The sequence below is a fragment of the Synchiropus splendidus genome, chromosome 2 (genome assembly GCF_027744825.2).
Source record: "Synchiropus splendidus isolate RoL2022-P1 chromosome 2, RoL_Sspl_1.0, whole genome shotgun sequence".
Taxonomy (NCBI): Eukaryota; Metazoa; Chordata; class Actinopteri; order Syngnathiformes; family Callionymidae; genus Synchiropus; species Synchiropus splendidus.
The window spans coordinates 38,285,390-38,311,044 of NC_071335.1; the positions used below are offsets into that span (position 1 = coordinate 38,285,390).

General features: G+C 42.5%; 3 protein-coding genes across 4 annotated transcripts; 1 reads left to right on the plus strand and 2 right to left on the minus strand.

Annotated features, from left to right (window-relative positions):
- Nucleotides 1–8: 8 nt before the first annotated feature.
- LOC128754652 (uncharacterized protein C17orf67 homolog) lies at nucleotides 9–2,586 on the plus strand. The gene is made up of 5 exons (XM_053857420.1): nucleotides 9–63; nucleotides 539–690; nucleotides 1,413–1,513; nucleotides 2,158–2,293; nucleotides 2,440–2,586. The coding sequence occupies exons 2-4, from the start codon at nucleotides 633–635 to the stop codon at nucleotides 2,272–2,274; spliced, it is 276 nt and encodes a 91-aa protein (XP_053713395.1). The 5' UTR covers nucleotides 9–63; nucleotides 539–632; the 3' UTR covers nucleotides 2,275–2,293; nucleotides 2,440–2,586.
- A 2,696-nt stretch (nucleotides 2,587–5,282) lies between these two features.
- Nucleotides 5,283–7,975, minus strand: LOC128754903 (chromobox protein homolog 8-like). Of its 2 annotated transcripts, none has more exons than XM_053857872.1 (5): nucleotides 7,808–7,975; nucleotides 7,653–7,696; nucleotides 7,413–7,478; nucleotides 7,268–7,334; nucleotides 5,283–6,677 (listed from the first exon to the last, which is right to left on the minus strand). In XM_053857872.1, the coding sequence occupies exons 1-5, from the start codon at nucleotides 7,874–7,876 to the stop codon at nucleotides 5,898–5,900; spliced, it is 1,026 nt and encodes a 341-aa protein (XP_053713847.1). In that variant the 5' UTR covers nucleotides 7,877–7,975; the 3' UTR covers nucleotides 5,283–5,897. The 2 variants fall into 2 exon arrangements, with proteins under 2 accessions (XP_053713847.1, XP_053713845.1); XM_053857870.1 differs by having other exon boundaries at nucleotides 5,283–6,680; nucleotides 7,808–7,974.
- Nucleotides 7,976–11,538: 3,563 nt separating this feature from the next.
- LOC128754902 (E3 SUMO-protein ligase CBX4-like) lies at nucleotides 11,539–16,134 on the minus strand. The gene is made up of 5 exons (XM_053857869.1): nucleotides 15,885–16,134; nucleotides 15,725–15,768; nucleotides 15,250–15,315; nucleotides 14,192–14,258; nucleotides 11,539–13,784 (listed from the first exon to the last, which is right to left on the minus strand). The coding sequence occupies exons 1-5, from the start codon at nucleotides 15,951–15,953 to the stop codon at nucleotides 12,411–12,413; spliced, it is 1,620 nt and encodes a 539-aa protein (XP_053713844.1). The 5' UTR covers nucleotides 15,954–16,134; the 3' UTR covers nucleotides 11,539–12,410.
- Between the last annotated feature and the right edge of the window lie 9,521 nt (nucleotides 16,135–25,655).

Below are 25,655 nucleotides of genomic sequence, written 5' to 3' on the forward strand. Positions count from 1 at the left end.
CTCATAAAATAAAAAAACAAACGTTTGCAGAATATTTTTTTTTGCCAAAGGTGTTATACGACGGTAAGCATAAGATACAAAACATTTTGACCCTATCACCATCGGAACCATTAAACAGATTTGTATATCGATTTCAGTTTACACCCACTGAAAAGGAACATCAAAAGCTTTTCTGACTAGAAGTCAGGCGTAACGATAAAGGACCAAATCTAGTGTTTTGTTTCTCACTTACACAAAGGATTAACAGAACTCAACTTGAAGAGACTCTTATGCCAATGTTTATACCCGCACTACACAAGTCAATGCGCGGTTGAATCACACATATGAGCAAAAGTAGTAGTTCTTCATTTAATAAAATAATATGGTATTTTTACGAATACGAATATTAATCATCCATCAAGGTTTCTGTCGCCATCTACCGGACAAATAATAATAATTTAATGTGCAATATAAGGGGATATTCGTTGTTTACCTTTTGCTGGTTCGTGTGTGTTTAAGCACGTTGGAAGTGACATAAATGGCTGTCTATTTGTTTAAGGAGGAAGAGGAGGGGGTTTCTCCTCCCTCGCCCCTTTGCTCTCTGGTCAGGACCCCAGAGGTCTGAAACGTGCAGCACTAGAGAGGTGAGCAAGATGAAGCTGCTGCTGCTGGTTTTTCTGCTCTGCATGGTCTTACTGACCACCTACACAGGTAAGAACATTTCTCATTGTGAAATCACCTGTAGACAACGGAGAGCCAGTAAAATACTTTAGCTTATTTGGAATTTGTTTACGACTCGAATAGCAAACCCTTGGATGACCAATGTCTTCAGTGACCACTGGAAATAACAGTGTTTGGAGTTGAGTATTTGCCCCCTGTTTGTTATACGTTGTATTGTGGATAGTGGTCGTCAGCATCTGTGGCCAGGTGCAGACAAAGCTGGACTTTCGCTTGCGGCAGGCTGCAGAGGTCACATGCTTCACAGTCTGCAGTCCCAGGCGAGTGAGGCGCATGAATGGACACTTTGTAACCTTCTTCATAACAACCTGGCTGCCTAAACAGGCCTGAGTTATAAGCAGGGATGGAGACGGAGAGGGCCTCCCTCTGTAGAGGGAGAGCAAGGAGCAGCTCCCAGGGGACTTCTGGGACTGGAATAAACAACCTCACATAGGCTGGTGGTGGTGAGGGGCTTATTCATGGAACTGAACACAACTCTCTGACAAATGGCTGGTGTGTTGAGGGAAAACAAATTTGCAATATACGTGGTGGGGAGCAGAGCTATAATAAAAGATATTTTGGCTGCAATATTTAGGACCAGGGCTGCGATTCAATATTTGCCCTGTTAAAAACATTTCTATCTTAAGCCACCGTGATTTTTAAATCTATTTGTGTTATCAGGACGTGGAAACTCAGTAACATTTCTCCCTTGTCAGATGCCAACCCCATCATCAAGGAGAGTTTCGCAAAGCAGCTGCTTCGCAGTAAGCGGCAGGAACGGCCCAGGAAGGCTGGCCACCCTGATGAACCGATGAGGGTAAAGTTCAAAAGACAAAAGGGCAGAGCCACTAGTCACATGTTACACTTCTGTTCCGCTCTAACAAAAAATGCATGTGTCAGAAAATCCTTGAATGGTAGTAGTTAAAAAAAAATCAAGGAAGAGTTTAAACGTTTCCTCTTTCGCCAGTTAAACATTTGTCATACAATAATTCAGTGTCTGAAAGTCTACCCTTAAGGGACTCATGAGCTCTTTTTGTTAAGGCGCAGTCTCCGCACTTGCCACGAGATGTCACTAAATAGCACAGAATTTAATTTCCACCCAACTCATTGTTTGTAAACATGAATGAATTCAAAGGAAATAACGCGAACATATTTAAAAAAAAGTAATATTGACCTCTGTGGTTTAATGCTGTTACTTGGAATACTGTTGGAAATGCAACTGTTATTCACAGTATTTCATTAACTTTGAGGCTTTGTTTGTGTAGATAATCCGGTAGAATAATTACATGTTTAAACATGTTTCCTCAGTGGAGTTCAACTCATCGCTCTACTTTCATTCTGAATGTGGAAATGAAACAGAGAAACACTGTTGTCACTGTTACCCACACACTTCTGTTTTCTTCACACTTGGGTTTCACATTGGCTAAATAGTGTAGCCGCTGAAATGTGTCTGCTCCACAGGAGCATCTGCTGCACATGCAGGCTCTGGACCAGCGGGCCCAGGAGACCAACATGGAGCACTGGCTCAACCCTCACTGCTACCCTCGCTGTGACAGGAACTACGGATACCCTGTCTGAATGGATGGCTATGAAAGTGGTACTGCATATAGCAGCTTCTTTCCCTTCAAAGCAACAGAGACAAACAAAATACAAAGAGAAAGACATTTTGTTTCGTTCCAATAAAACAGGATCGACTGGTTATATGCTTTTCAGAGGTAAGACTAATGTGTTTCTTCTCATCAGATGAAGCCCAAGACTGATGCCTGGAACATGAGGACCATGTGACATGAAGACGCATTGACCCATCTTAGCTATATTTACTCAGATACAGTATACAGTATACTTGCATGCCTGGAGACAATGATGTTTGTTCAGCACATTGATGAGGAATAAATTCAACTGCATGAGTGAAACAACAAGTGCGTTGTCATTATTAAGATTGCCACTCTGTATCTGGAGTGATTTGATGGACATCATCAGACTGGCAGACAGAACGCCCACACACAAACATTATTCTATCCTTGTGGGGACGTTGTGACGGTTGTCATTGCCATAATACTTTCCCCCACCTCTCACCCTAAACCTTATCCATGACTCTGAACCAAACTTAAACCTAATTACGACCAAGGGTCAAAATGTACTCACCTAGCAAAATGTCCTCACAAGAAGGTGGCTTGACAAGATTTGCTACTCACAAGTATGGCAAAACATGACCGCACACACAGACACACACAGGGGAATGTGGACCACGGTACCTTAAATTTGAAAAGAAAATTCTGAGGGAATGTAGGGGTACTTATTTTTATTATTCAGAAGTATTCAAAATACTTATTCAAAAGTACTTATTCATTCTTACACAGTTTACTCATATTATTGATGTAACAATGGCTGTAAAATCTCCATCTATAAATGATTTTATTTATCTATTTTCACTGAAGAGCAGCTATTGCGCATGAGGAGCTCTGAAGAGAGCCAAAGAGTTCTGCGCCCTGAGGCTGGAATGCATCATTGATTCGACGGACGGATAAATGGAAGCACTTATTGTCTATACAAAATTTATCTTGATCCTCTACGAGTGTAGACACGTTGTTCAGAATATCATTTTCACTTTTAAACACATTTATTCACTTTCAAATGTCTTCGACATACTTTGGTGAGCGGTGGAGCGGCGTCCTGGCGCCCTCTACTGACTAGCTGCCACTGATCGCACAGGATCGATCCTCATGAGCACAACCATCACGGTGTGCACTTGTTGACACCGTGAGTGAAGTGCATAACTAACCTGAAATAGTAATAGGAGCTCACAAACACATAACATATCATATCATATTCAAATGGAATCTGGCGCATGTGCCACCGATCTACCAGGCAAAACTGTCATGAAAGAATTCTTTGTAAATCAAAATGTTGCCACCTGTTGCTATTTTTTTTTTGTTGTTAATTGTTTATTTTCATTTAGTTGATGTTATCGTGTTAGTAATGTGGCATTATCAAGATAGAAATACTGTTCTAGAGTAATTTGTTTCTTTATATAATCAATTTGGAATAAAATCAAATCATGTTGTGTTATTAGTTTTGAAGAGTGTTAATCCAAAACCCTGCTGAAGGTGTTTGTGACTTTGATTTAAACAGGCTTTGGCTACAGAGTCATATTTTTCTTATTTAGTGCAATAAACTTTAGAAATGACACTGGTGAGTTTTTAAGAGTTTACTTGGAGTGGGATCAAATGTAATCTGCCATCAGTCTGGAATCTGAAAGCCACCAATTTTAAATCTCTAAGACGAAAACATAACCCACAGTGGAACACTACATGTGAGGCCATTACAACGGAAAAAAGAAGACACAATCCGATCTACAATCATATCGTCACTGTTTCGTCGAGCCCGAACAAAGGTCTCCAATAAGTCGCGTTCTTTTCTGAGGTGAAGACCAATGTTCATAAGGTCCACTCCTCCGACAGTGATTTGTCAGTTATTCCAGGTACTAGTTCGACGGCCGGCCAATAAATAAAACACGAAAACACGGATTAAAAACAAGAAAACAAAACATTTTCGCTCGTAGCACCGGACTAAGCCCGTTTACATTTTTATAGTAAATGACTTGAGGAGATAAGAAAAACAACACTGGCGACGGACCAGTTATCAGCTCTCGCGACATTTGTTGGTCAGCGGATTGCACCGCACTTCTTTGAACATTTATAATCTATAAAACAAGAGTGAAATTAGCGCATCCAGTTTGTTATGATCAGGGCGATGGACGACTCGTTCCGAAATTCTGAAAACAAGGTACAACACGTTTCATGACATGAAAAAATAAATAAATAAGTGTTGCCGACGCTTCATTCGCCATTTAGGGTTTTGTGAATAGAAATAAATGTTTTTTTTTATTACGAAATTTAGTATTAGTCACATTTGAATAAATAAATTTTTTTTCAGTAATAATCGGTAGATATATATACATATATATGTATTAGATAGAGGGGGCCTTGGAGGAAACACGGGAATTGGCCTTTTATGAACGGAAAAACATTTTTTCATGAACCAAAACCAGAAAAATAGTTTCTCACTGCGGCCCGCCGCAACCCCAATGGCTGATGTTCCCCGCTTGAGGCCTCGAACCGGAACCGCCGAGAACAAATTAGAGATAATAATGGACTCACTCACTACCCAATACATTTCAAATGATACACATGTTATTTTACCGTGGTGTATCCAGCTCAGACACAGGAAGTACCCCCCAGTATGAAGTACTCCCAATATTAACATGAAGAAAATAGGCTCCAATGTTAATAAACGAGCAAATCATTGATCTAATTCACGTTTTTGCGCGCGCACAGGTCATTAAATTGCCGTATGCCGGGAATAACGGATCAAGCCCGGTCGTTGTTGAAGTGAGCAGAGAGGATTTCCGCATCCACTACTATAAACTGGCATGGTTATTTTTGTGCGATCCATTTTCTTTCATCGCGGTATGACTATTTCAAACAAAATAAAAATCGGACAAACTCTCAAACGACATGACAAAAACACGACTTAAAACAGAGAAATACCCGGACAACTTAAACATAACACATGGACATTTAAAATGGATTAAAAGATTTATTGAAACTCGAAATTGTTAAAATAAAGCGCAGTTGCTATGAAAAAAAATGGTAAATATACTGAAACGTACCTACAATTTGAATTAAATTGATCACAGGAAAATATCAATTTACATATGAAATGCTATGACATTGGAATCTGGGGCAGTTCAACATCAATCGTTTCCTAAACAAAGTGCTTCTGTACTTTTCATTTAAATATATTCTGTTAAATATAATAGGGCCACTTTCAGTCTTATCAGCAATTATAAATTTATCATAAATATGATTTAATCTAGAACAAATTACGTGTAATCCCAGATTAATTCCACACCGGTTTCGAGCACAAGATGTGACAAAAATACACCTCTGACAGTAGATGATGTGGGCAAAAATAACAACAAAAAATACATTTTTTTCTTAAGAAAATTTACAGGCAGTATCTGTAAAAGAAACATGGTTCTAAATCATGTGCACTATGGGACATAGACTTTATTTTGCCAAAAAAATCAATAGAAGTCTATCTTTATAATAAACATTTTCCAAAGAGTTTTTTTTTTCTTTTTAACAAACTATAAAAACGAATTTTGTTTACAATAGTAATGGACAAAAGAACCCATCTCATCTCTTCTCTTTGAAAAAGCCTTTTGCAGTGTTGCTCTCCTTGATGGTGACAGTCAGCAGGTTGCTGGTAACGTCAGTGACCAGAATTTCTGCCGCACTGGCCAGTGATGGCCTCCATGTAACTTCTTCCAGGTCATCTTCCAAGGGGGTTGGTGAAGGCTTGTCTAATAAGTTCGGTTTCTCCATCCGCTGCAGCTGGACAGGTTGACTCTGGTGTTTGAAATGGGCAGGGGCCATGTATCTGGACGAGTCTTTCATCCTGAAAGAGTGCATCTGTGGGCTGTAGTCCATGTACAGAAGCTTATGGGAGTTGCCAGACAGCTCTGGATGGTGTCTGTGGCGTTTATGGTGGTGGTGTTTGTGACCCTCGGGGTATCTGTGACTTACTTTGAGCAGCCTCATCTCTTGACCGCTCGGCAGCTTAATCAGTTTGTGTGGATGCTCCTCCAGTCTCCTATTGAGCAGCTCAGAGTCTCCAGGTTCATCTAACCGCGGCTTGGGCTTGGGCCCTCTCTTTTTAGGTATGTGGTCAAGGTCTTCGCGGTTACTCTGGTAGAGCGAGGCTGGCCTGTGCTCTCTGGGCAGTTCTATTGGTTTTACACACACACTGTCTCCACGGTTGACAGTGCCTGGAGGAAAAATGTTTGGTACCACAGACCTCAGGCCCTCCCTGGCCCGTGGGGTGACCACTGGCTCAGCGTTGGGGTAGGTGATGTGCATCCCTCTTAAAGTTTCACTCCTAAACTCATAAGACCGGGGTTTAACTTTTGTCTCAGCCTGCTGAAAAGATGTCAAACACAGAACAAAAACAAAGTAAAAAAAAAATTACAATTCTACATCATGAAATTAATTTGCAGAATTTCTATTATTATTACTGAAACTGGTTCAATCAAGGTAGTGAAAGCACATAGGTTCACAATGACAACAGCAACATCTCACACAGAGCAAACCAAAAACCATTTGAACTCTTTAAAAACCACTTGAGCTTCACCCCTCCGTTCAAAAAGGCCGACTACATTGATACATGTAAATTTACAGTCTTAATTTGAAATGTCACCTTGTGCATTCATTTTGAAAGAAGAACTAATTGTATTCATTAATGGGCCAAATGAATACTTGACGCACAAGCGAATTATGTCTTGTCAGACAGAGGGAGTGCCGTGAGACAGTGCCTTTCAATTCAGTAAACTGCATGTTTCCATCCTCCTCTTATTTCCTTCATCCTGACCATCAGACCAGGCGAGAGGGGTTTTAAACGAGGCCGTGACGGGAACGGCACGAGCGGACCGCGCAGTCTCGAGATCGTTAGTTTAATAAAGGGCGATAAATGCGATTCACGCTCTCTGTTAGTACGTGGGGACTGTCACCTTCAGCAGGATCGTCTTGGGTTTGGGTCCTCTCTTTTTGGGGCCGTGCAGTTCCCTCTCCCGTTCCCTGTGAAATGTCATTTAGACACGTCAGGAGAATCAAACAGGGGGTTAAACTCGCCTACTGACACCGCCGGAAATGTACCTCTGCTCAAAGGCGACGAACAAGCGAGAGTCGAGAATGTTCTCCTCTGGCTCCCAGGTGCTGTATCTGCGGCAGAACCGACATTCAAGTCAGAAACGCGGCGGGACCGAGGGCAAGCGCTCGTTAGCTTCCGAGCTCGAGCCTCCGCGGTGCAGCCTGGTTAGCAGCGGGAGCTAATGACAACCGCAGTCCGGCTGTGAGACTGAAAGCACGCTCGACACACCACACCACAAGACTTACTTCGGAGACCAGCCCTTCCATTTCACCAGATATTCAGCCCGACCCTGCGTGCCATCACAAACAAACGGTTAGCTTGTGATAGTGTTAAAGTGAGGTGCCACCATGTGGCACAAAACATGGCAGGATAGAAGAGGCACCTTCAGCAGAGAACCTACCTTCCTGATTCGCCGTTTGATGATCGACTCGGCCGCGAACACCCTCTCCCCGACAGCAGAGAGCTCCATGTTTACCCACCGTTAGCTTGGCTAACGTTAGCAAGGCTCTGAATTCCCGACAGACCATAATACTCACAAGCAGAATGGACGTCAGTGCAATTTTTTACAGCGTTGCTAAGGAACCGCGGTCGGTGGAACCCGCGAGACAGGCGGCCATTGGTCGAGCTGTTGCTACGTGCCCGGGTTGCTAAGTGGGGGGCGGAACCTGAGCCTCAGTGGCGTCTGCGGGGGGAGAGGGAAAGGGGGAAGGCATGGCTGCTGTCATGTCCTCGCCGCGAGTCGGTACCGGTTTATGGCAACTAATCTGTCACATCTGAATTACCGGACATGTGGATGGATCGATTTTGGATTGACATTAAACGTGGTTGGATGAATACGAGGCATAAAACTTATGCTGACGCACATTTTCTCCAACGACATCAGTTCAAGACGACCGCCGGAGTTTCCAAGAATGTTCCAGTTTAAATGACGGAGATTCCAAAGTCGCTATTTAAACGACAGAGATTAAATATGACGCCGGCAACGCAGTTTACACTCGCAGCCGCATCTGCGTTAGTCATCTCTGAACCAGACGCACTCTTCAATGTCTTGTCTTCTCGCGTTAAAGGCCAAACACTTCCGACGCAGTTCACGTGTTCAGGCCTCAGCGAGAGCAAAACCATCCGAGTCGACAGATCATTACTGAGGGATATTATTGATCCTAGGCGTAGTTATTGATCCCGCAGTTATCTGTGAAAAGAGATTAGATTCCACAAGAATGTACTATGACCACGTGATACAATCATATTCACCGATGAGATGCAATGTTACGCTGTCATCTGGCCTCGCCATTAACAAACACGTGGAAACAAGTTTAAACAAAAGATGTTTCCAAGTAATGACTATTATAATATAGAGAAATAGTTATCTATTTTAAGAGGTCTATTTGTATTTGCGACATGAATTAGTTGCGCTGCGTTTTTTAAATCAGCTTCTTTTTTCCGGAATGAAATGGAAAAAGAACCAGTTAAAACGAATGGCATTTCTGTCAAGCTTTAACGCTTCATGGATCGTTTTACCTTAAAATTAAATCTAAAATGTTTTCCACTCTTGCTTCATAAATCACCGCGCTAAATAAAACCTGCTTCTCTAAGGTCACTGCAGTCTTTCAGTTTTGGATTTTGATATTTCTACCTTTAATCACGGGCACGACTAAGGATGTGGCGTTATGCGCGTGCTTTCAATTGTTCAAAACGGCGATATATTTTGCAGTCAATTCGGTACTTAATAATTTCCTGAATGTCGGCTGCTGCGGTCGGATTTCGTTATTTTAATCTGATTTTTTTTTTGCAGTCAACGATAGATCATAGCCGTCAATTATTTGCGTCTTACGTCAAAACGATCATCGCAGCGCAATTGCCAGGCGGACGCGCCTAAACATCTTGCAAGAGTGTTCGTCATTCTATATTTCTATCCGCCTAATTTTTGTCTCGGCAGCGAGTTAACTGAGTGGTGCGCATGCAAGCACAGGTTTGGACGCGGCCGGACTTGGATCACTGTTGACGGGACTTTCATCCGCGCACGACCTGGGCCTTAATGAAACAGCGCGTAGAAGATACACATGTGTTACATCCAAATAGCGTTGCTTTTATTGCGGTGAATAGCTTTTGAGATATATTTTTAAACGGCACAAACAAAAATAAATGAAAATAAAATGTCATTTTCGCAGCATTGTGGGCCACATTGTTTATCTTGACGAAGCACAGGTTGCTTAATAAAAATGTCAAATATTCATAAGAATGGGCAGATTTACATTTCAGCGCTTTCCACAGAAAGCATAGCGAATATTTCTGCATGAAAGAAGAAAAATGACTAGACATAAATGCCGTCGCGACTGTCCCAGTGTCCGCAACAGAAATACACATCGTTCGATACAATATTTGACTTGAATTGACAATGTTTCTATTAGAGTGGATTGTTGTTTGAATTACAAATGCCAAAAGAGTTATTTCGGTGATACAAATCCAAACGAATCACTGACATAGCTGATTGTATTTTGAATTATCCGGCAGAAAACACTGTAATTTACATGCGTATTTCCGGACTTACCGGGTTTGGTTCGTCTGGTTACATTTCACTCACAATAATAGATGGACAATTCGTTTAATTAATGTGTAATTAAAGATGTCATCCACACAGGGAAAATAATAGAATTAATAGCCGTCTGATTTTATATGAAGTACAAGTGGCCGCTTAGTGTGTATATCATTTGATCGTTGACTTCCTTTCACCTGACTGGGTGATGATGTTTTACATGAAGCGATGTTTAGTGGAGACACACTCACACTCCTGTTTGTCCTCAAAACCACAGTGAGCGTGATATATTTAGGTTTCTAGGCTGGCGTCTTCGGGGTGACATTCATGTCCGCGAACGATCAATTTCCCCTTCGAAAGGCATCGTACTACTAACCGCGTCAACATGAACAACACAGCGTCGCGCCACCGCGTCGATAAATTAAGAAAAACGAAGAAGGCGGGATCGAGAAGACGAGCCGAGCGAGAGAGGAGCCATTTTCTCTGTCGTGGCGCACATTCAGCTGCAGCACTTTGATTCGCGGGCTGCGCAGAGGAAATGGTCGTCTGACGGCGAGAGCGAGCTCGAGGCAGATGAGCGCTCATTATCTCACACACGCAAACCAGTGTTCCGAGAGTGACGCGTTGGAAGAACAGAGCACGCGATGTACAGTATGTTGGTGAGGCAGGAATCCTCACCTGCTGACGTCGAAGTTATGGAACACGACTAACGTTCCCGACACACTCCTAACGAGCCGCTGAATTAATGATATATGCGTATAGACTTTGCTCAGTTTTATTTTACGAATATGTCAAAAATATTCTAAACATGATTTGACAAAATGATGCACTTGGTGTGGGTAGTGAAACGGGTCCTTATATTATTTCACGAATAAAGGGAGCGACTCAGTTCGAGCAAGAACGCGCTGGTAACCATCACACTGAAAAAAGAAAAATGGCTTTAATTTTTTTAAAAGAAGTACAGCACTAAAGTTGATGCTTACACTCAGTGGACTTGACGTATTTGAGTCAGGAATGAACAGTCTCCGGCGCAGTGGAATTTAAATGAATGTCGTATTACCGGTAGAAAGGATTTCAGTTTTCACAGTCGCAGTGACAGTCGTATTTCTCAGTCAGTCAACGCATCATTTAAGCAACACGTTCATGTTTTGCTCAGTTTGCGAAGCATTTTTATCTGGTTAAATAGAAAAACGATATACATTGATAAATAAATGTTAGACCAGCAGCATGTTGGAAAGCCTTGAAAAAGATTATTCATGAAACTGGAACTCAAGCGTAGCCTTCTTCTGTGGTGATCAGAAGTGAGCATTAAAAAAAAAAGACTCATAGCTATACATGCACATAAGCACCCTATCCTAAAAAAAATCTTTTGAGGGTTGTTGCACATGTTTACAGTTTCTCTGGCTCTATTCGGGAAAGCTGCAGCTGGAAATCTACAGTGGGTAATCCCCACGGACACAAATAAACCTGTGCAGACACAGTATCATTTGAGATAATAGCAGTTATTGAAGAGCATTAGTAGATCACATGCAATGCCCATGCGTCACCAGTTCAAACAATCCTCAGACAAACACAGCAGACAAATAGAATCTGTGACCTTTTTTTTTATTGCAAATCATATGCTAGGAAGCCTTTCATCTGCGGAACATAACCTGTGCACCTGCCACTCCACAGCGGATGAATGGATGACTTCTTTAAAGGAACGACATGACACAACCGACTCAACAAGGGCTGGACACGGGTGTTACATCATGAAGTCAGCCACAGTGTTATGAAGAATTTTCCATCAGTTTATGAACTCACCAGACCAGCTGTCGTGTCAGCTTATTAGCTACATCATGTGATGGTTTGAATTCATGACAGGAGGAAGCGTTTATTCTTCAGACAATGAAGGAAATGCTTCAACAAACATCTCGAATGGACGATCGGAAGCCACTGGTGGACATGTCAGAAATGCCACTTTCAAAGACAACTTAAAACGCCATGGCATGTCTGATGAGTCATGCCACAACCAACCTTGCGACGAACCAAACGACATTTCATTGAAAGAAAGGCGCTTTATTTCTTTATCTGCTTGTTATTCCGTGCCTAACGGCGTAATCAGTCCAAGCAGCATGCATCCTTAATTAACTCCACCTGTTCCCACCCACACACACACGTATAAGAAATACACACAGACACACACAGTGTAATTTACCAGGGTTCAATAGAATTTTCTATGTACAGTAGATTACATTAGCACCCAAGGTAGACAGCTTAGTTTATCAACCAAAAGACATCCGTGAAGTGAAAATATTTACAAGTAAATAAGTGCACCTTTTGTTCAATTTTTGAAACTCTAAATCAAATTTCACGGTTTACAGTCACCATCCATCGAAATGAGCATGGCCACACACCTTCAGCAAGGACAGCAGATTCATGTCTGTTCATACATTCAAGCATTACAAAGTACAAAACAAGAGTTGCGCTATTACACAGCCATGTATTCCTTAAAGGTGACGGTCAGACAGTTCGTCGTGATGTCCGTGATGACAATATTTCCAAGGAATGGCTGGAATGATGGAAATGTATTGACTTTTTGTACCTCTTGGGTACAAATTGCCAAAGAATCCACCACGTCCTTGTCACCTGTGACAGAGTGTACTCCATCCTGGGGGTTTGTGTGTACTGGTGTTTCCTTCTGCTGTTGAGTATCGTCCTGAACAGAAACTGGAGGCCGCAATTTCACTATTCTCAGGTCAATAGGTTCCTCCTGGTCAGGAAACTCAGAGTCCTGCAGGTTGAGGACATCCTGGTGGCTGGTTTGGTCTTTGCCCGTCGATGAACAGGAGTGTGCAGAGTGGGGACTTGAAGAGCTATGAAACCTCTTGGGACTCCCATGCTGATCGGAGTCCGAGGGTCGTCGCTTCTGTCCACCCGGGCCAGATGCTTTGTCCGTGACAGAAGGCGATTCAGTGTCCAGAGGCAAGGAGACCGGATTAGATTTGGCTGTCACTTGTAAAGGTTGATCTGTTAGAAGTAGCCCTCGACCCTTGACCCCGACATCTTTATCTTGTTCCGTCACAGGTGGCCCAACCTTTGACGACTGCTCCTTTTCTTTGGTGCAATGTCTCTCAAGGTCAGAGCTGGAGAAAGTTGTGTTGGTTTTTCTGGAGAAGCCATTTATGAGGCCGAGCTTCTTTACAAGCTTCATCTTCTCCACATGGTTTTCCTCATCATGACTCGGTGAGGTCTTCGAGGCGCTTTCAGTTTCCCCTTTTTCGACCTTTTCTGTCTGTAATCCATTTTCCATGTATTTGCTCATAACAATAACAATCCGACCATTCTTGTTTTTGTTTTTCACAATCTTCAGTTTGCTGTTGCTGACTCCAAACGACTGTGTTAGTGAATCCTCTTTGGGTTTGTCCTTTTCTGGTTCTTTCAGGTCTGCTGGAAGTTTTTTCAGCTCCATGGTGATGTCCCTTACTTTGGTGAGGCAGCCAGAATCCTTGTCCCGGATCCATTTTTGCTGCAGCACAGGGGGGAGGTTGTATCCTTTGTTCGCCAGATCTGGAGCTTTGACCTCTCTAGGCTTAGTAAAGATGGGTTCAGGCACTTTGAGGCTGGGCTGGTAGTGATGATGCTTCTTACTGTTGAGTTCATAGTACAACTTTTTGCCCGTGGGCTGCTGCTCGCCTTCCCTGCACAGTGGCTGGAACTGGTGGTGCTTCTTGCTGTTCAGCTGGTATTGCTGGACCTGTGGACGCAGCATCTGAATGGGGGTTGTCTTCTGACAGCTATCTTTGTCCAGTGCCACCTCATGTAGATCCGCCAAAACACTGGTCCGCCGGGCAAAAGACGGAACCTGTGAGGCCAGACAGATGATTACTCGACACAACTCAACCTCAAGCTTGTTTGCCACATTAAACAGAAATAAAAATGACTTAAAATAAATTATGCTTTTACACAGTTCGAGTTGACACTGACAGTAACTGGCAAGTTCAATGGCCCACAGCTGGTCGAAACATCACTAGTACCCAGCCATTGACTTCACCCTATGAGACATCTCAGCTCTTCCTCAGGCCTTCAGAGTCAGTGTTCTATGGACTAGCTCTGCAGGAACAAACTCAAAATCCCACGATTGTAACCAAATAATTGACATAAAAACAAATTCTCAAATCAATTAATAATCACTTTGAATACTGATGATTTCAATACCAATGAATATAATTCTGAATATGATCTTTGCCACAATCGAGGAATTCACCTCACCTGAACCAGGAGGTGCTTGGGTTTGGGTCCTCTCTTGCGATATCCCATCAGCTGCTCCTGGCGTTCCCTTCAGGGGAGACAAAAACAGCAGCCAAACAGTGAGACCGTCTGGCAGACATGAGTTGTTGTTGCATGGCAACGGAGAGTCACACCAGTCCTCCAGCTCCGAGGGAAACACGGAGAGTAACTCTAAAAAAACTTGCTGATGTGTAACTGTGAAGTAGACGCAGCTGCTGAACAACCATTTTTTTCAATACACTTTGCAGTTCTTTGATTGAAAAACAAAGAAACCAAATATGTTTTTCACTGAGGCCATAGCAGGAGATAAAGATCATCCTCTTTGGACTTCAGTTTCCATCCACGTCTGTGCAAGGCCATAACTCACTCCTGCAGACAGGGTGATGTCAGCCCCTCCCCCATATCTAATTACAGTGACAACTCAGTGTTTTTTCATAGCTTGGCATTCAGTCAAGTTGGCTCCCCTGAGGGACACACAATTAGTTTCAATAAAATTTCTCCCACTTCCAAAGAGAAATACATATGAGAAGATGGGGCGCCCCTCTCCCCCTGACACTGATGACATGAACAAATTTAGAGGATCACTTTAGAGTTTAGAGTCAGCTGGCTTCATTACTGTGCAAGGTTTCAATGCCAGACTATATATTTTAGATGCAGAACCATTTCAGCTCTCAACATTGAATTGATGAATAAATAACTTGATGTTTAAAAATGAGACACTGTTGTTGTCAAGTTCATTAAAAAAATAAAGAAATTATATACATCCAACGTATTTGTTGTGGACGTTAAGTGAGACACTGTCACATGTCAAATGTGATGTCACTAAAATGACATTGAGCTCCCGTGGTATGTCTGACCTCTGTTTAACCCACCTGACTCCTCGGTGACACAGCCCACAGGCAAACCTGGTGAGTGGCCTGGAAGTGCTAGCTAAGCTGACACTAGTGCATATTTGTCAACACAGGATTATGTTGGGAGGACGGGCAAGCAACACGTTTCCTGAGTGTGAAGAAACACTGTGACAACTCGGGGGAACCCACCTGTCTTGGAAAGCATCCAGGAGCCTGGGGTCCAGGATGTTTTCCTCTGGCTCCCACGTGTTGTATCTGATAAGACAGAGATGATAAGCTCATGGCCAAAAGTCTGATGATGGTTCTATTTGACAAAAGCAGCAGACAACAAGCAGCGTTACAATGATCTACCCAGCACTTATGTACATTTCACTCTAAATCTCATAAAGTTTGAATAACTAGCATTTGACTTTGGCACATGCGAGCCTGATCTAATTATGATCGTATGTTTTATGCTTGAGAATAGGACATAAAATGTCACAAACGGACCCACCGTTGTTGGCAGAAACTATAAAACTACATCCATCATGGACACCAGAGGGTACAGCGCGCAATCGCACTCACGCGTGCCCATGCTTGCACTTGGAAGAAGCCACAGACGCACACGCACGTTTGACTGGTTATTTCTGCTATCAGGATGGTGATGATGCATGGGAAGACTTACTTTGGTGACCATCCGCGCCACTTCACCAGATACTCGACCCTCCCCTGCGCAACGAGAGGAATGATCACTTACAGTACATGATAAGCATAGATTTGAATGTGAAGCGTTCACTACAATCATTTTTGGGGTCATCATTCTAATCTCTGTCCATGTGACGAACCTTTCTGCTGCGCTTCTTCTCGATGCTCTCCACCGCAAAGACGTGCTCTCCCGCGGCGGGTAGATCCATGGTACCGAGCAGCAGAACCGCCTCCTCTGGATAGATTTTATCCACCGTTCCTCTTTAACCCCTGGTGTCGGATCTTTCTCTCCGGGTCGCGTAGCGCTCCTGCTCCCCGTACGATTTCTGCGGGCTCCTTCCCTCGCTTTCTCCCGGAGTCTCTACTGGAGAGTTGAAGCCGCAGCCAGAAAGCTCTTCATGCAAATAGCCACTGGCGTGACGTCAGAGGAGGCGGATAACCAGAGTGCAAGGTTGTTGGAATGGTGCGTTCAAGAACTACCGGACCATGAGTCTCACGACTTTGACGTACAGTCGCGCTCATAGTCATCTGTCAATTAACTTGTAGAGTTAGTGAGGAAGAAGAGACAAATGACCCACATATATGAGAACAGTGAGTGCGGTGCAGAGGGCGTTCATTTACCTTTCCTCTCTTGTTTACTCAACACATCCAATGGGGTAAAACACTTCACTCCGGATCAGCTTCTATTAAAGTTACACTACATAGTGAGCGATTTACAACAACAGAAAACCTTATTCGACACAAATGTGAGTGGGATGTGTTAGTGTTCTGTTGCAATGATTGTTCAGAGACATTAATGTGTGAACATTCTTAATTCCATTATATGCACATGAATCCACATCCATCTCACTTATGATGGCTTTGCTGCACTTGGCTGACCCAATCTTTGGTTTCTTCGCCGTCCAAAAATGAACAGAAATGTCTGTCAGATGAGTGGTGATGATAAATGGGCAATGTTTGAGTGGCTGGTTGCAGGGCAACAGACACGGCAGCAGACACCCAACTGGTGAACTCTGAGTATATGGTATATTTCATTCTAAGACAAACCTACAGATGAAAAAGTACAAAGGGTACAAGTGGTCTAACATTCATTTATAGGGTAATGCACATATGCAGTTGGATATGTTCTGTCTAGTTTCTGTATAAAATAAATGATAAATACATATAAAACAAATAAAAGAATGGGTGTTTCCACTGCAGCCTCTATTGCATGTTCCTCAAGTCTTTCCGTGCACATCTCTTATTTCTAGACATATTGCTAATCAAATACCGTTTCTGTGTGACACAAGGCTTGATGGGCGCATGTGCGAGCTCCGATCGGCCCATGAACGCACCATCCGTCAAACCGCTATCTGCTTGGAGCGGTCACCAGGAGAGGTGCTGAATTTCCTATGTGGACCCCGCAAGGCCTCTCGCCAGGGTTACTGTACCAACCGACTCTCACGTCCACACTATGTGCATTATTCTGAAGATAAGCCATTCAAATAAACAAAAGCTGGACGCGTTGAAGAGGCGCAGCGGCGTTGCGACCTTGACACATCAGGGCCAGCTGAATCTCTTCCGTGTTCAGTGCGAAATTGGAAGCAATTCCATCTGATGCCCTTGTCGACACCCCGCACGGAGGATAAACCGGCGTGAATCATTGCCGGTGAAGCGCGATGGGGATCAGAGTCCGCGCTTACAGTTCCACTTGGCCAAGGTCAAACACGGAGATTATACTTTAGATTGCGTCATGTGTCGATGTTTCCCGGTCTGTTGACGGAGTCGTAGGTCAGAATCATCTGCGGGGGTTCGATTCCCTGCAGCCCCGGTTGCAGTGGGTGATTCGTGATCGTCATGCGACGACAATATAAACTGTTGACACGAGCGCTCGTTGAGCGGTGTGCTTCATGTATATTTGTTTTCTGAGTCGACCGTATACTCGAGACGTCAATTCACCGCGAGTGAAACCAGCCAAAGGATGATCGAGGGCAGCGTCAAGGTCGCATTGTTTCACTCGCTGGAATGAAATAAAATTCAGCAGTGAAAGGGTTATTAACCACGGGCTTCCTGCAGGCTGTAGCGCTCGGCCTATTGCAGAAAGGCACGACCGTGTGTCCATATAGGGTGATGGGGTGCAGCGGTGGAGGGGGGCGGTGCCGCGGGTGCGCTGCTGCTCGTGCCCAGGTTGGCTCGAGGGTTGGTACAGTTTCGTGCTCAGGCGTGCGGCACAGCTTCTATCGGCCACAGAGCTGCTCCGAAAAGGACCTCACACGTTCACACAAAGTTACACTGGGCGAGCGTCATAGGTCACCTGACGCCAGGCGAGATGCATTTCCATACAGCAATATTATCAGGGAACATAATGATGGGTGGAAGGTATGAACGACAGGATTCGCTCGTTTCTTTCAGTGCAGTTCATTAATTGATCAGTCGCAGAAAGCAAACAGATGAACGAGGTTATGAATTGAGTTCCATAAACTATAAAAATATTCCATTAAATCAAGACATTACTTTCTCACTTGTGTATATTTAGCTCCCTTCTGGTGCGATCTACTTCATATGTTTTTTCCTTTCATGTTCTTTGGTTTAGGATAGATACTTTTTGTTTTTTAAATCTAGGGACAGTTTGGACTAATGGTTAGACATAAAGCCACGTCACTCTAAAGAGGAGGAGATTAGGATGACATTTCCACATTGGAAGAAGTGATGCTCTGGCTGCGTCACTGCACTGCTGATTAAATAACAGCAGAGGCACAAGTCAAGAGTAGGGAGAGCGCAAGTCATAAAACTGAGCAAATTTGCTCAAACAAACTGTTTACACACTCATGACAATACTTAGTTGAAACTGCACTCAGGATCGTGTAAGTTGTAACTCATCTACATGAAGAATCATTATTCTTTTTTTTGCATCTTAGCATCATAATATAAGGCTTATATGTCAAAGTAAAAACGAATAATAGCTCTAACTGCAGTCACATCTGCTGAGCACTTTAGGCTGCTTTTTTACAACGTATGACAACAGTGAGTCACCACTGTTATGCTGCTTTTACTGCCTCTTTAAACAACCTGAGCTCATGACGCCTTTTTATTTGTGCTTGCGCCAGAGACAGACAGTAAAACAAGTGCAGAAAAGGAGGAGTGGATATTTTGAGTCACTAAATACAATGAAAAGCTTTCTGCATTTTGAAATGCTATCAATTGGGGGTTGCAGATATCAGTGATGGCATGTTCATTGAAAGACTAGGACTTCCCCTCTTGTGGGGGCAGATAAATTAAAAGACCAAGTCTCTCTAGTGTAACCTGGTTCTGCCCCTGGCCCCTCATTTTGGACATGGCCAGAGCATCCAAAAAAGGTGCCGCAGCCACCTCAACAGGCTTCTCTTTTTTTGGAGGAGCTGTTGTTCTGCTTTGAGTCACTCATAAGTGACTGATCTCCTCACCTTATCTCTTAGGGAGAATCCAGCCTCAGCTCTTTCTGACACCATCACACTAATTCATTTGTCGACCGTACTCTGCATCTTTCCTTTCCCTCGTGAGCAAGACCCCAAGATGATGGAACTTCTCCACCTGGACAGGGCAGTAGACACTTCTGTTGTTTGTGTTGCCACATTTAGGCCGTTGCTTGGTCCTGGCTGGAAGGTAGTGCAAAAACAACATCTTTGAAATTCATCACAGTGACAGACAAGAAGTCACACACACCTTCACGTGCACGCAGGGCTGGACTGGTCATTGAGTTGCAATTGCACTTTTTTCTCCAGCAGTGCTTAGCCGGCTTTGATTGACAGCGTGGAGGTGCAATGAAATCTATTAGTGCACAGCTTCACATGTACGTATACAGGACTGTCTCAGAAAATGAGAATATTGTGATAAAGTTCTTTATTTTCTGTAATGCAATTAAAAAAACAAAAATGTCATACATTCTGGGTTCATTACAAATCAACTGAAATATTGCAAGCCTTTTATTATTTTAATATTGCTGGTTATGGCTTACAGCTTAAGAGAACTCAAACATCCTCTCTCAAAATATTAGAATATTTCCTCAGACCAAGCAAAACAAAATCAATCATTTGAAAATGTCCATTAATGCACTCAGTACTTGGTTGTGAATCCTTTTGCAGGGTGGCATGGAGACAACCAGCCTGTGGCATTGTTGAGGTGTTATGGATGCCCAGGATGCTTCAATAGCGGCCTTTAGCTCATTTACATTGTTGGGTCTGGTGTCTTTCAGCTTCTTCTTCACAATACTCCACATATTCTCAATGGGGTTCAGATCAGGGGAAATGGCAGGCCAATCCAGGACAATAATGCCATGGTCAGTACACCAGTTACCGGTGGTTTTGGCACTGTGGGCAGGTGCCAGATCATGGTGGAAAATGAAATCATCATCTCCATAGAGCTTTTCACCAGACGGAAACATGTAGTGCTCTAAAATCTCTTGGTACACAGCTGCATTTACTCTGGACTAGATGAAACACAGTGGACCAACACCAGCAGCTGACATGGCTCCCCAAACCATTGCTGACTGTGGGAACTTCACACTGGATTTCAAGCAACTTGGATTTTGCTCCTCTCCAGCCTTTCTCCTGACTCTTGTGCCTTGACTTCCAAATGAAATATAAAACTTGCTTTCGTCTGAAAAGAGGACTTTGGACCACTCTGCAAATGTCCAGTGATTCTTTTCCATAGGCCAAGTCAGGCGCCTCTTCCGTTGTCTTGAGTTCAGAAGTGGCTTGACCATGGGAATATGGCTATTGTAGCCCATTTCCCGGACACGTCTGTGAACAGTGGCTTTTGATACCTGGACCCAACTAAGCACTGAGTGCATTAATGGACATTTTCAAATGATTGATTTTATTTTGCTATTATAATTTTTTTTTACTTGGTCTGAGGAAATATTCCAATATTTTGAGATTGGATTTTTGAGTTCTCTTAACCTGTATGGATTCTCATTAAATTGTGCAGCTTGTTTAAATGGACGTTTGTGAAAGTTAGTTTCTTTTTTTATTACTAATGAATAATTCATTCATTCATTCATTCATTTCTTGACTTTTTATTAGGTGTTCATTTCACACGAACAACCAAGAAAACAATATTAAAATCTGAACCCAGATAACCTGATATAATTTAACATGGTCCCAAGATTTATCTTCCACTGACTAGTCTGTCAAAGTCCACTGTGGGCAACCACTCATTATGCTCTGTGTCCCTTCTGTCTGTGGACCACCCTCCCCATCAGCTTAAGGCACAAAATGGAATTTAAATCTGTTTCATGGTTTCAATGGTTTTCCCTTTTGAAAGTGCTTCAGTAGTACATTTAGATTTGTTCATAAATAGGATTATTATCCTTCCTCTACTTCAATGGAATGACAGAGACATACTCTCCTCCAAGATCACTCATTGTCATTGACTCAACATACATACTCAATGACATAGGTGCAACCAAAAGGTAGACCTGAACAAAAAACAAAAAACATACCCTGGAGTTGATCCACGAGACCTCAGTACAAAAACTGGCAACACACTCCACCAGTCCACATGGTGTCTTCAGCGGTGACTGCACTGTCTGATGGCCACACAGGATCAGCTCAACAACAGTCAAAGAATATCTGAACGATTCAACCCATGTCTCATGCTTGCTCTTTATTGGATCGCTTTCCTTGTTGTTCACACCGTCAAGAATCAAGATGATATCATGGTAGGGTCCGTCGTTGTGGTGAGCGCAAAGTGTAATTCAAAGTGTGCACTGAAACTGTGTGAAATTTAAAGGTTTACCGGTCCCACTTTGCTTTCCATCAACGGACCCTGAGTGCTCTATTGCACTCTAGACACGGAAATAAAAGCCCCATGGGTTGGAGGTGACGCACAACACTGTGATCAGGGTTGGGTTTATGCATTTTTCTATGTATTGTTGTGCTTTGTTGCTTTCTCTGAGTTTAGATTAGATTAGATTAGACATGTTTTATTAGTCCTACATTGGGGAAATCAAAGCAACAGTTTACAAAAACACAAAGCTCCTCCACATTGAATGATTATTGTGCTACATGTTTACAAAGCTCCAGCACACAGTCAGTATTCTATGGTGATTCATGCTTTCATGATATTCAGTCATGATTTTGCGTTTGTCATACACAGAATGATTTATTGCTTGTGTTTAGTGAACGGTGCTGAACACAACTGCGCTCCCCCCTCAAAAAAAAACAAAAAAAAACAAAACAAAAACACTATCAGTCAAAATCATTCAGCCCTACCAAAAGGCGTTCAAAATGACATCTAAGACAAATTTAAAGACAAATTTAAGGGATATATATATATATATATATATATATATATATATATATATATATATATATATATATATATATATATATATATATATATATATATATATATATATATATATATTAAATACATAAACCATTTCATGATTATGGCATTAAGAAAATCCAAATCTTTCAGTTGAGATCCAAATCTTTGACCAGATTTCCAATATATATAATGATGCTAAAGATCTCTTACTCATGTTCCATATTTCATTTCATATTGTATTGCACGCATATACTGTATGTACAACAAAGACAAATTAAAGCCATGTTGGAACATAAGGAGCTTGCTAGCATTGCTCTGTAGGTTGTTTATTTTGCCTTCATTAGAACAAAGTCTTCTGTGGGAAGTTTAATCCATTCTGCTTAGTGATGGCTTTAATGCTGACACATCAGAGTGAATATCAGCTGCGATATTTTATTTTATTTGTGATTATTATCACAACAGATTGATAATGAATGTCTGAAAGAGTCGGTTTGCAGAGAAGTGGACATGACTGCAGAGTCGCACTAACGTCAAAGTGACGGAAGCAGTTAGTCACCTGTGCAGCCAGAGATGCGCGCTGGCATGGTGGTGAGTCATCCTGCTCTCCATGACTTGTAATGGATGATGATGATGATGTTTGCTTTGGTGAGTGCGTCAGAGGTTACAGTCATGAGGTTGAGCGCTGTGCTATGATTCACACTAATTCAAAAAGAAATGTCGTGGGACTGGTGATGTGGTGACGTGGTGAGAGGACTAAATGGGAAAGCTGTCCGCCACCTGAGGCGACTAACCGCCAGCGCTGCTGTATATTCTCAGCTCATTATCATAATGACTGACTTTGGTGTTTGCTTAATAACATCAATTACCCGCAGTTTTCCATCACCGGCTCACTTCCCTGCATGGTAGATGAAAACAAGGAGCTCCTTTATGCCACTGAAAGGGCTCTTGGGGGAAATAGTTCTTAAGCATTGCATGTTTCGGTTCACTTCGCTATTGCTGAAGTAGTGCCAGTGACAGCAGCCAAGCCCGGTGTCTGGGAGAGGTTAGGAGCAGACATGTGTGCCGCAAGGCAGGAGGCTGCAGGAGAGAATGGCCAAACAGACTGGAGGAGACGACAGCTGAACGAAGCAGCCAGCAGACAAGCGGCCGGAGCAGTGGACACATGGATTCATCTGGTGTTTGGGTCAATAGGTCAAGAGAGAGGTTCCAATCCTGTCCTACAGACAGACAGATACAGTAGACGCTGTATCTTTGGAGCAGAGTGAAGACTCCTATGAGCAAGTGAACATAGCATAAAACATTGCATAAAGGATGTTAAACTGACACAACAGAAACCAAATGTATCAACCTGAAAGAAAAAAGTGGCCCTGAAAGCAAATAAACGAAAGCATGATACAGAACGACATTGGAAAAAATGAGAAGCGGCAATAAGGTGCCGAAATAATAAGAGCCGTTCTTGAATCTGTTCTTTTTCAATCTCTGTAAATTTAAATGAAAACTTATCACACCTTATCTCAGGCTGAAAAGCGTTTTTGTGCATTGTGCCATAACTTTTCAGGGAAGCTTCAGAAAATGAAATTTTAACCTCCCACTATAGCAGAAAGGGTCTTTCTAGTAGGTGCACATCAAATCTAAGCTGTCTGAAGTGTTTTTCGAAAGTTATCAACACTTTTATGTTTGGCGTTCCGAAACCCACCTTATCTCAGGCTGAAAAGCGTTTTTGTGCATTGTGCCATAACTTTGCAGGGAAGCTTCAGAACATGAAAATTTAACCTCCCACTATAGCAGAAAGGGTCTTTCTAGTAGGTGCACATCAAGGGTAGGGTATATGCATTCTAAATGGAAATGTATGTCACCAAGACAGGAGGTTGAAATAAAAGCATCTTGATCCATGATGGTTGATCCACATCAGGCCGAGTTGCAAACTTCATGAATGCCAGTCAGCAGAAAACACTGACCAGACTTTGACTTTGGTTCTGTTTTTCTGGCTTAAAGGGGCCATATATTTACAATGACAATGACATACAGTAACCTTCCAGATATGTATAATTTACATCAAAGACAACAGAGAGGTTGAAAAGGAGCATAGTGAAGTGATTTATTATCATATGTTTTTTTATTACATTGCCAGAAAGATATCCATCCTGTCACATTACCTTGTTATCTATTATTCCAGTAGTGCGAGGAACATGTTTGCTCACGTTCTCAAGGTTGTTGAGCCTGTTTCTTCACTCTCAGTCACTGTCTCTCTTCCAGTTGCTGATGCTTGCTTGATTTTGATTAAGTTTGACCACTGCATCTTGAAACTAAACTCTGAGCGGAGCGCAGAGGAGAATGTGAGCGTCTTCCTTTCATTCCAGGAACATCTTTCCTCTTAATATACTTCAGGTGGGCAGTCATGATGAAACGTGATCCTGTTCTGGTTATCCAACCTCATATTTCCAGCCTGCGTTTGTAAAATATACACGTGTTGTGATTGTGTTGTTCAATGTGAGGTAAAGTAAGCAGCTTTGCAGTGCTATGTAGAAATGTTGGTGTTGATGATGTAGGGCTGCATTTATAAACAGTGCACAGGTGCGACAGAGTGCACACGCCACCTGGCACGCATCTACAGGTATTAAAAAAGTAAATTATGGTGAATGGCGTTTCAATGTACATTTTACTTTCAAACAAGATCACAAAATGACCTTTTAATAGTGCCTTTGGTGCTTAGAATGTCTCTGTGGTTCCCCCCGCCACGTCACAACACCACTCAGGAGCGACTCCTCACAGCAGTGCCAATTTGAATATTCATTTGGCATTGACCTTACATGAGAATAATTTAGGCAGGGTAAAGCACATTCGTGCGTACGCCAACTTTAAGATAGGGTGTGATTTGTCAACTGAATTTAGCATAGGATGAGTGTACGTACGCAGACTTTTATAAATATCATTGAGAGACTTACAGTTTTATAAAAGTTTTATAATTGAGGCCACAACATCTTGTAACTTAGAGTAGTAGTTTTGTTTTTATAGTCATTTTCCAACTCACCATAGTGCTGATCTGTAGGTAGATTATTTTTTTTTTTTTTAAACAGTTCACTCAGTAAATGAATAATTACTTTCCATCCCTCTAATAATGTTGCAAATACAACGAAGATGCATCGTGGAGGTAATTTCTAGTGCCACCGTGTTTCTCCATATGCTGTTACATGTCAATTCACGGTGGTTCAGTTATCCCTGAGGTGAGTCAGTTGATCCATCAACTTCAAAATAAAACACTATGTGCAAACTTCGAATTGCATTTTACTGTTAGATATCAACATTTTCAGAGCAAGCCATCAGGTGACAGACAAGCTTGCGTCAAACTTTTCACCATGGATGAGTGAAACGATCTTTAAATGAAGAGCAAGCACATGAGACATGAGTCATACCAGTCAAATAAAGTCACTTGCTGATTTATCGTTTCCTTCGAATGCCCACAGTCGACCAACTATCATGCAATGCTCCCATGATCTGGTGCAACAAGTCTGCTGCACGGGCCTGCCTGCGCTGTCTGAGGCGGCAATTTCCCAAATCCCCATACGGTGATTAGATAGATAATAGAAAACCACTTCGCGGTGCAGGTGATTTTTTTTTCAAGA

Coding starts and splice junctions, on each gene's coding strand:
- LOC128754652 (XM_053857420.1), top strand. CDS start 633: ATGAAGCTGCTGCTGCTGGTTTTTCTGCTCTGCATGGTCTTACTGACC. Junction 691..1,412: donor CTTACTGACCACCTACACAG/GTAAGAACATTT, acceptor CTCCCTTGTCAG/ATGCCAACCCCATCATCAAG. Junction 1,514..2,157: donor ACCCTGATGAACCGATGAGG/GTAAAGTTCAAA, acceptor TCTGCTCCACAG/GAGCATCTGCTGCACATGCA.
- LOC128754903 (XM_053857870.1), bottom strand. CDS start 7,876: ATGGAGCTCTCTGCTGTCGGGGAGAGGGTGTTCGCGGCCGAGTCGATC. Junction 7,697..7,807: donor TCAAACGGCGAATCAGGAAG/GTAGGTTCTCTG, acceptor GATGGCACGCAG/GGTCGGGCTGAATATCTGGT. Junction 7,479..7,652: donor TGGAAGGGCTGGTCTCCGAA/GTAAGTCTTGTG, acceptor GTTCTGCCGCAG/ATACAGCACCTGGGAGCCAG.
- LOC128754902 (XM_053857869.1), bottom strand. CDS start 15,953: ATGGATCTACCCGCCGCGGGAGAGCACGTCTTTGCGGTGGAGAGCATC. Junction 15,316..15,724: donor TGGCGCGGATGGTCACCAAA/GTAAGTCTTCCC, acceptor CTGTCTTATCAG/ATACAACACGTGGGAGCCAG. Junction 13,785..14,191: donor CCAAGCACCTCCTGGTTCAG/GTGAGGTGAATT, acceptor CTGGCCTCACAG/GTTCCGTCTTTTGCCCGGCG.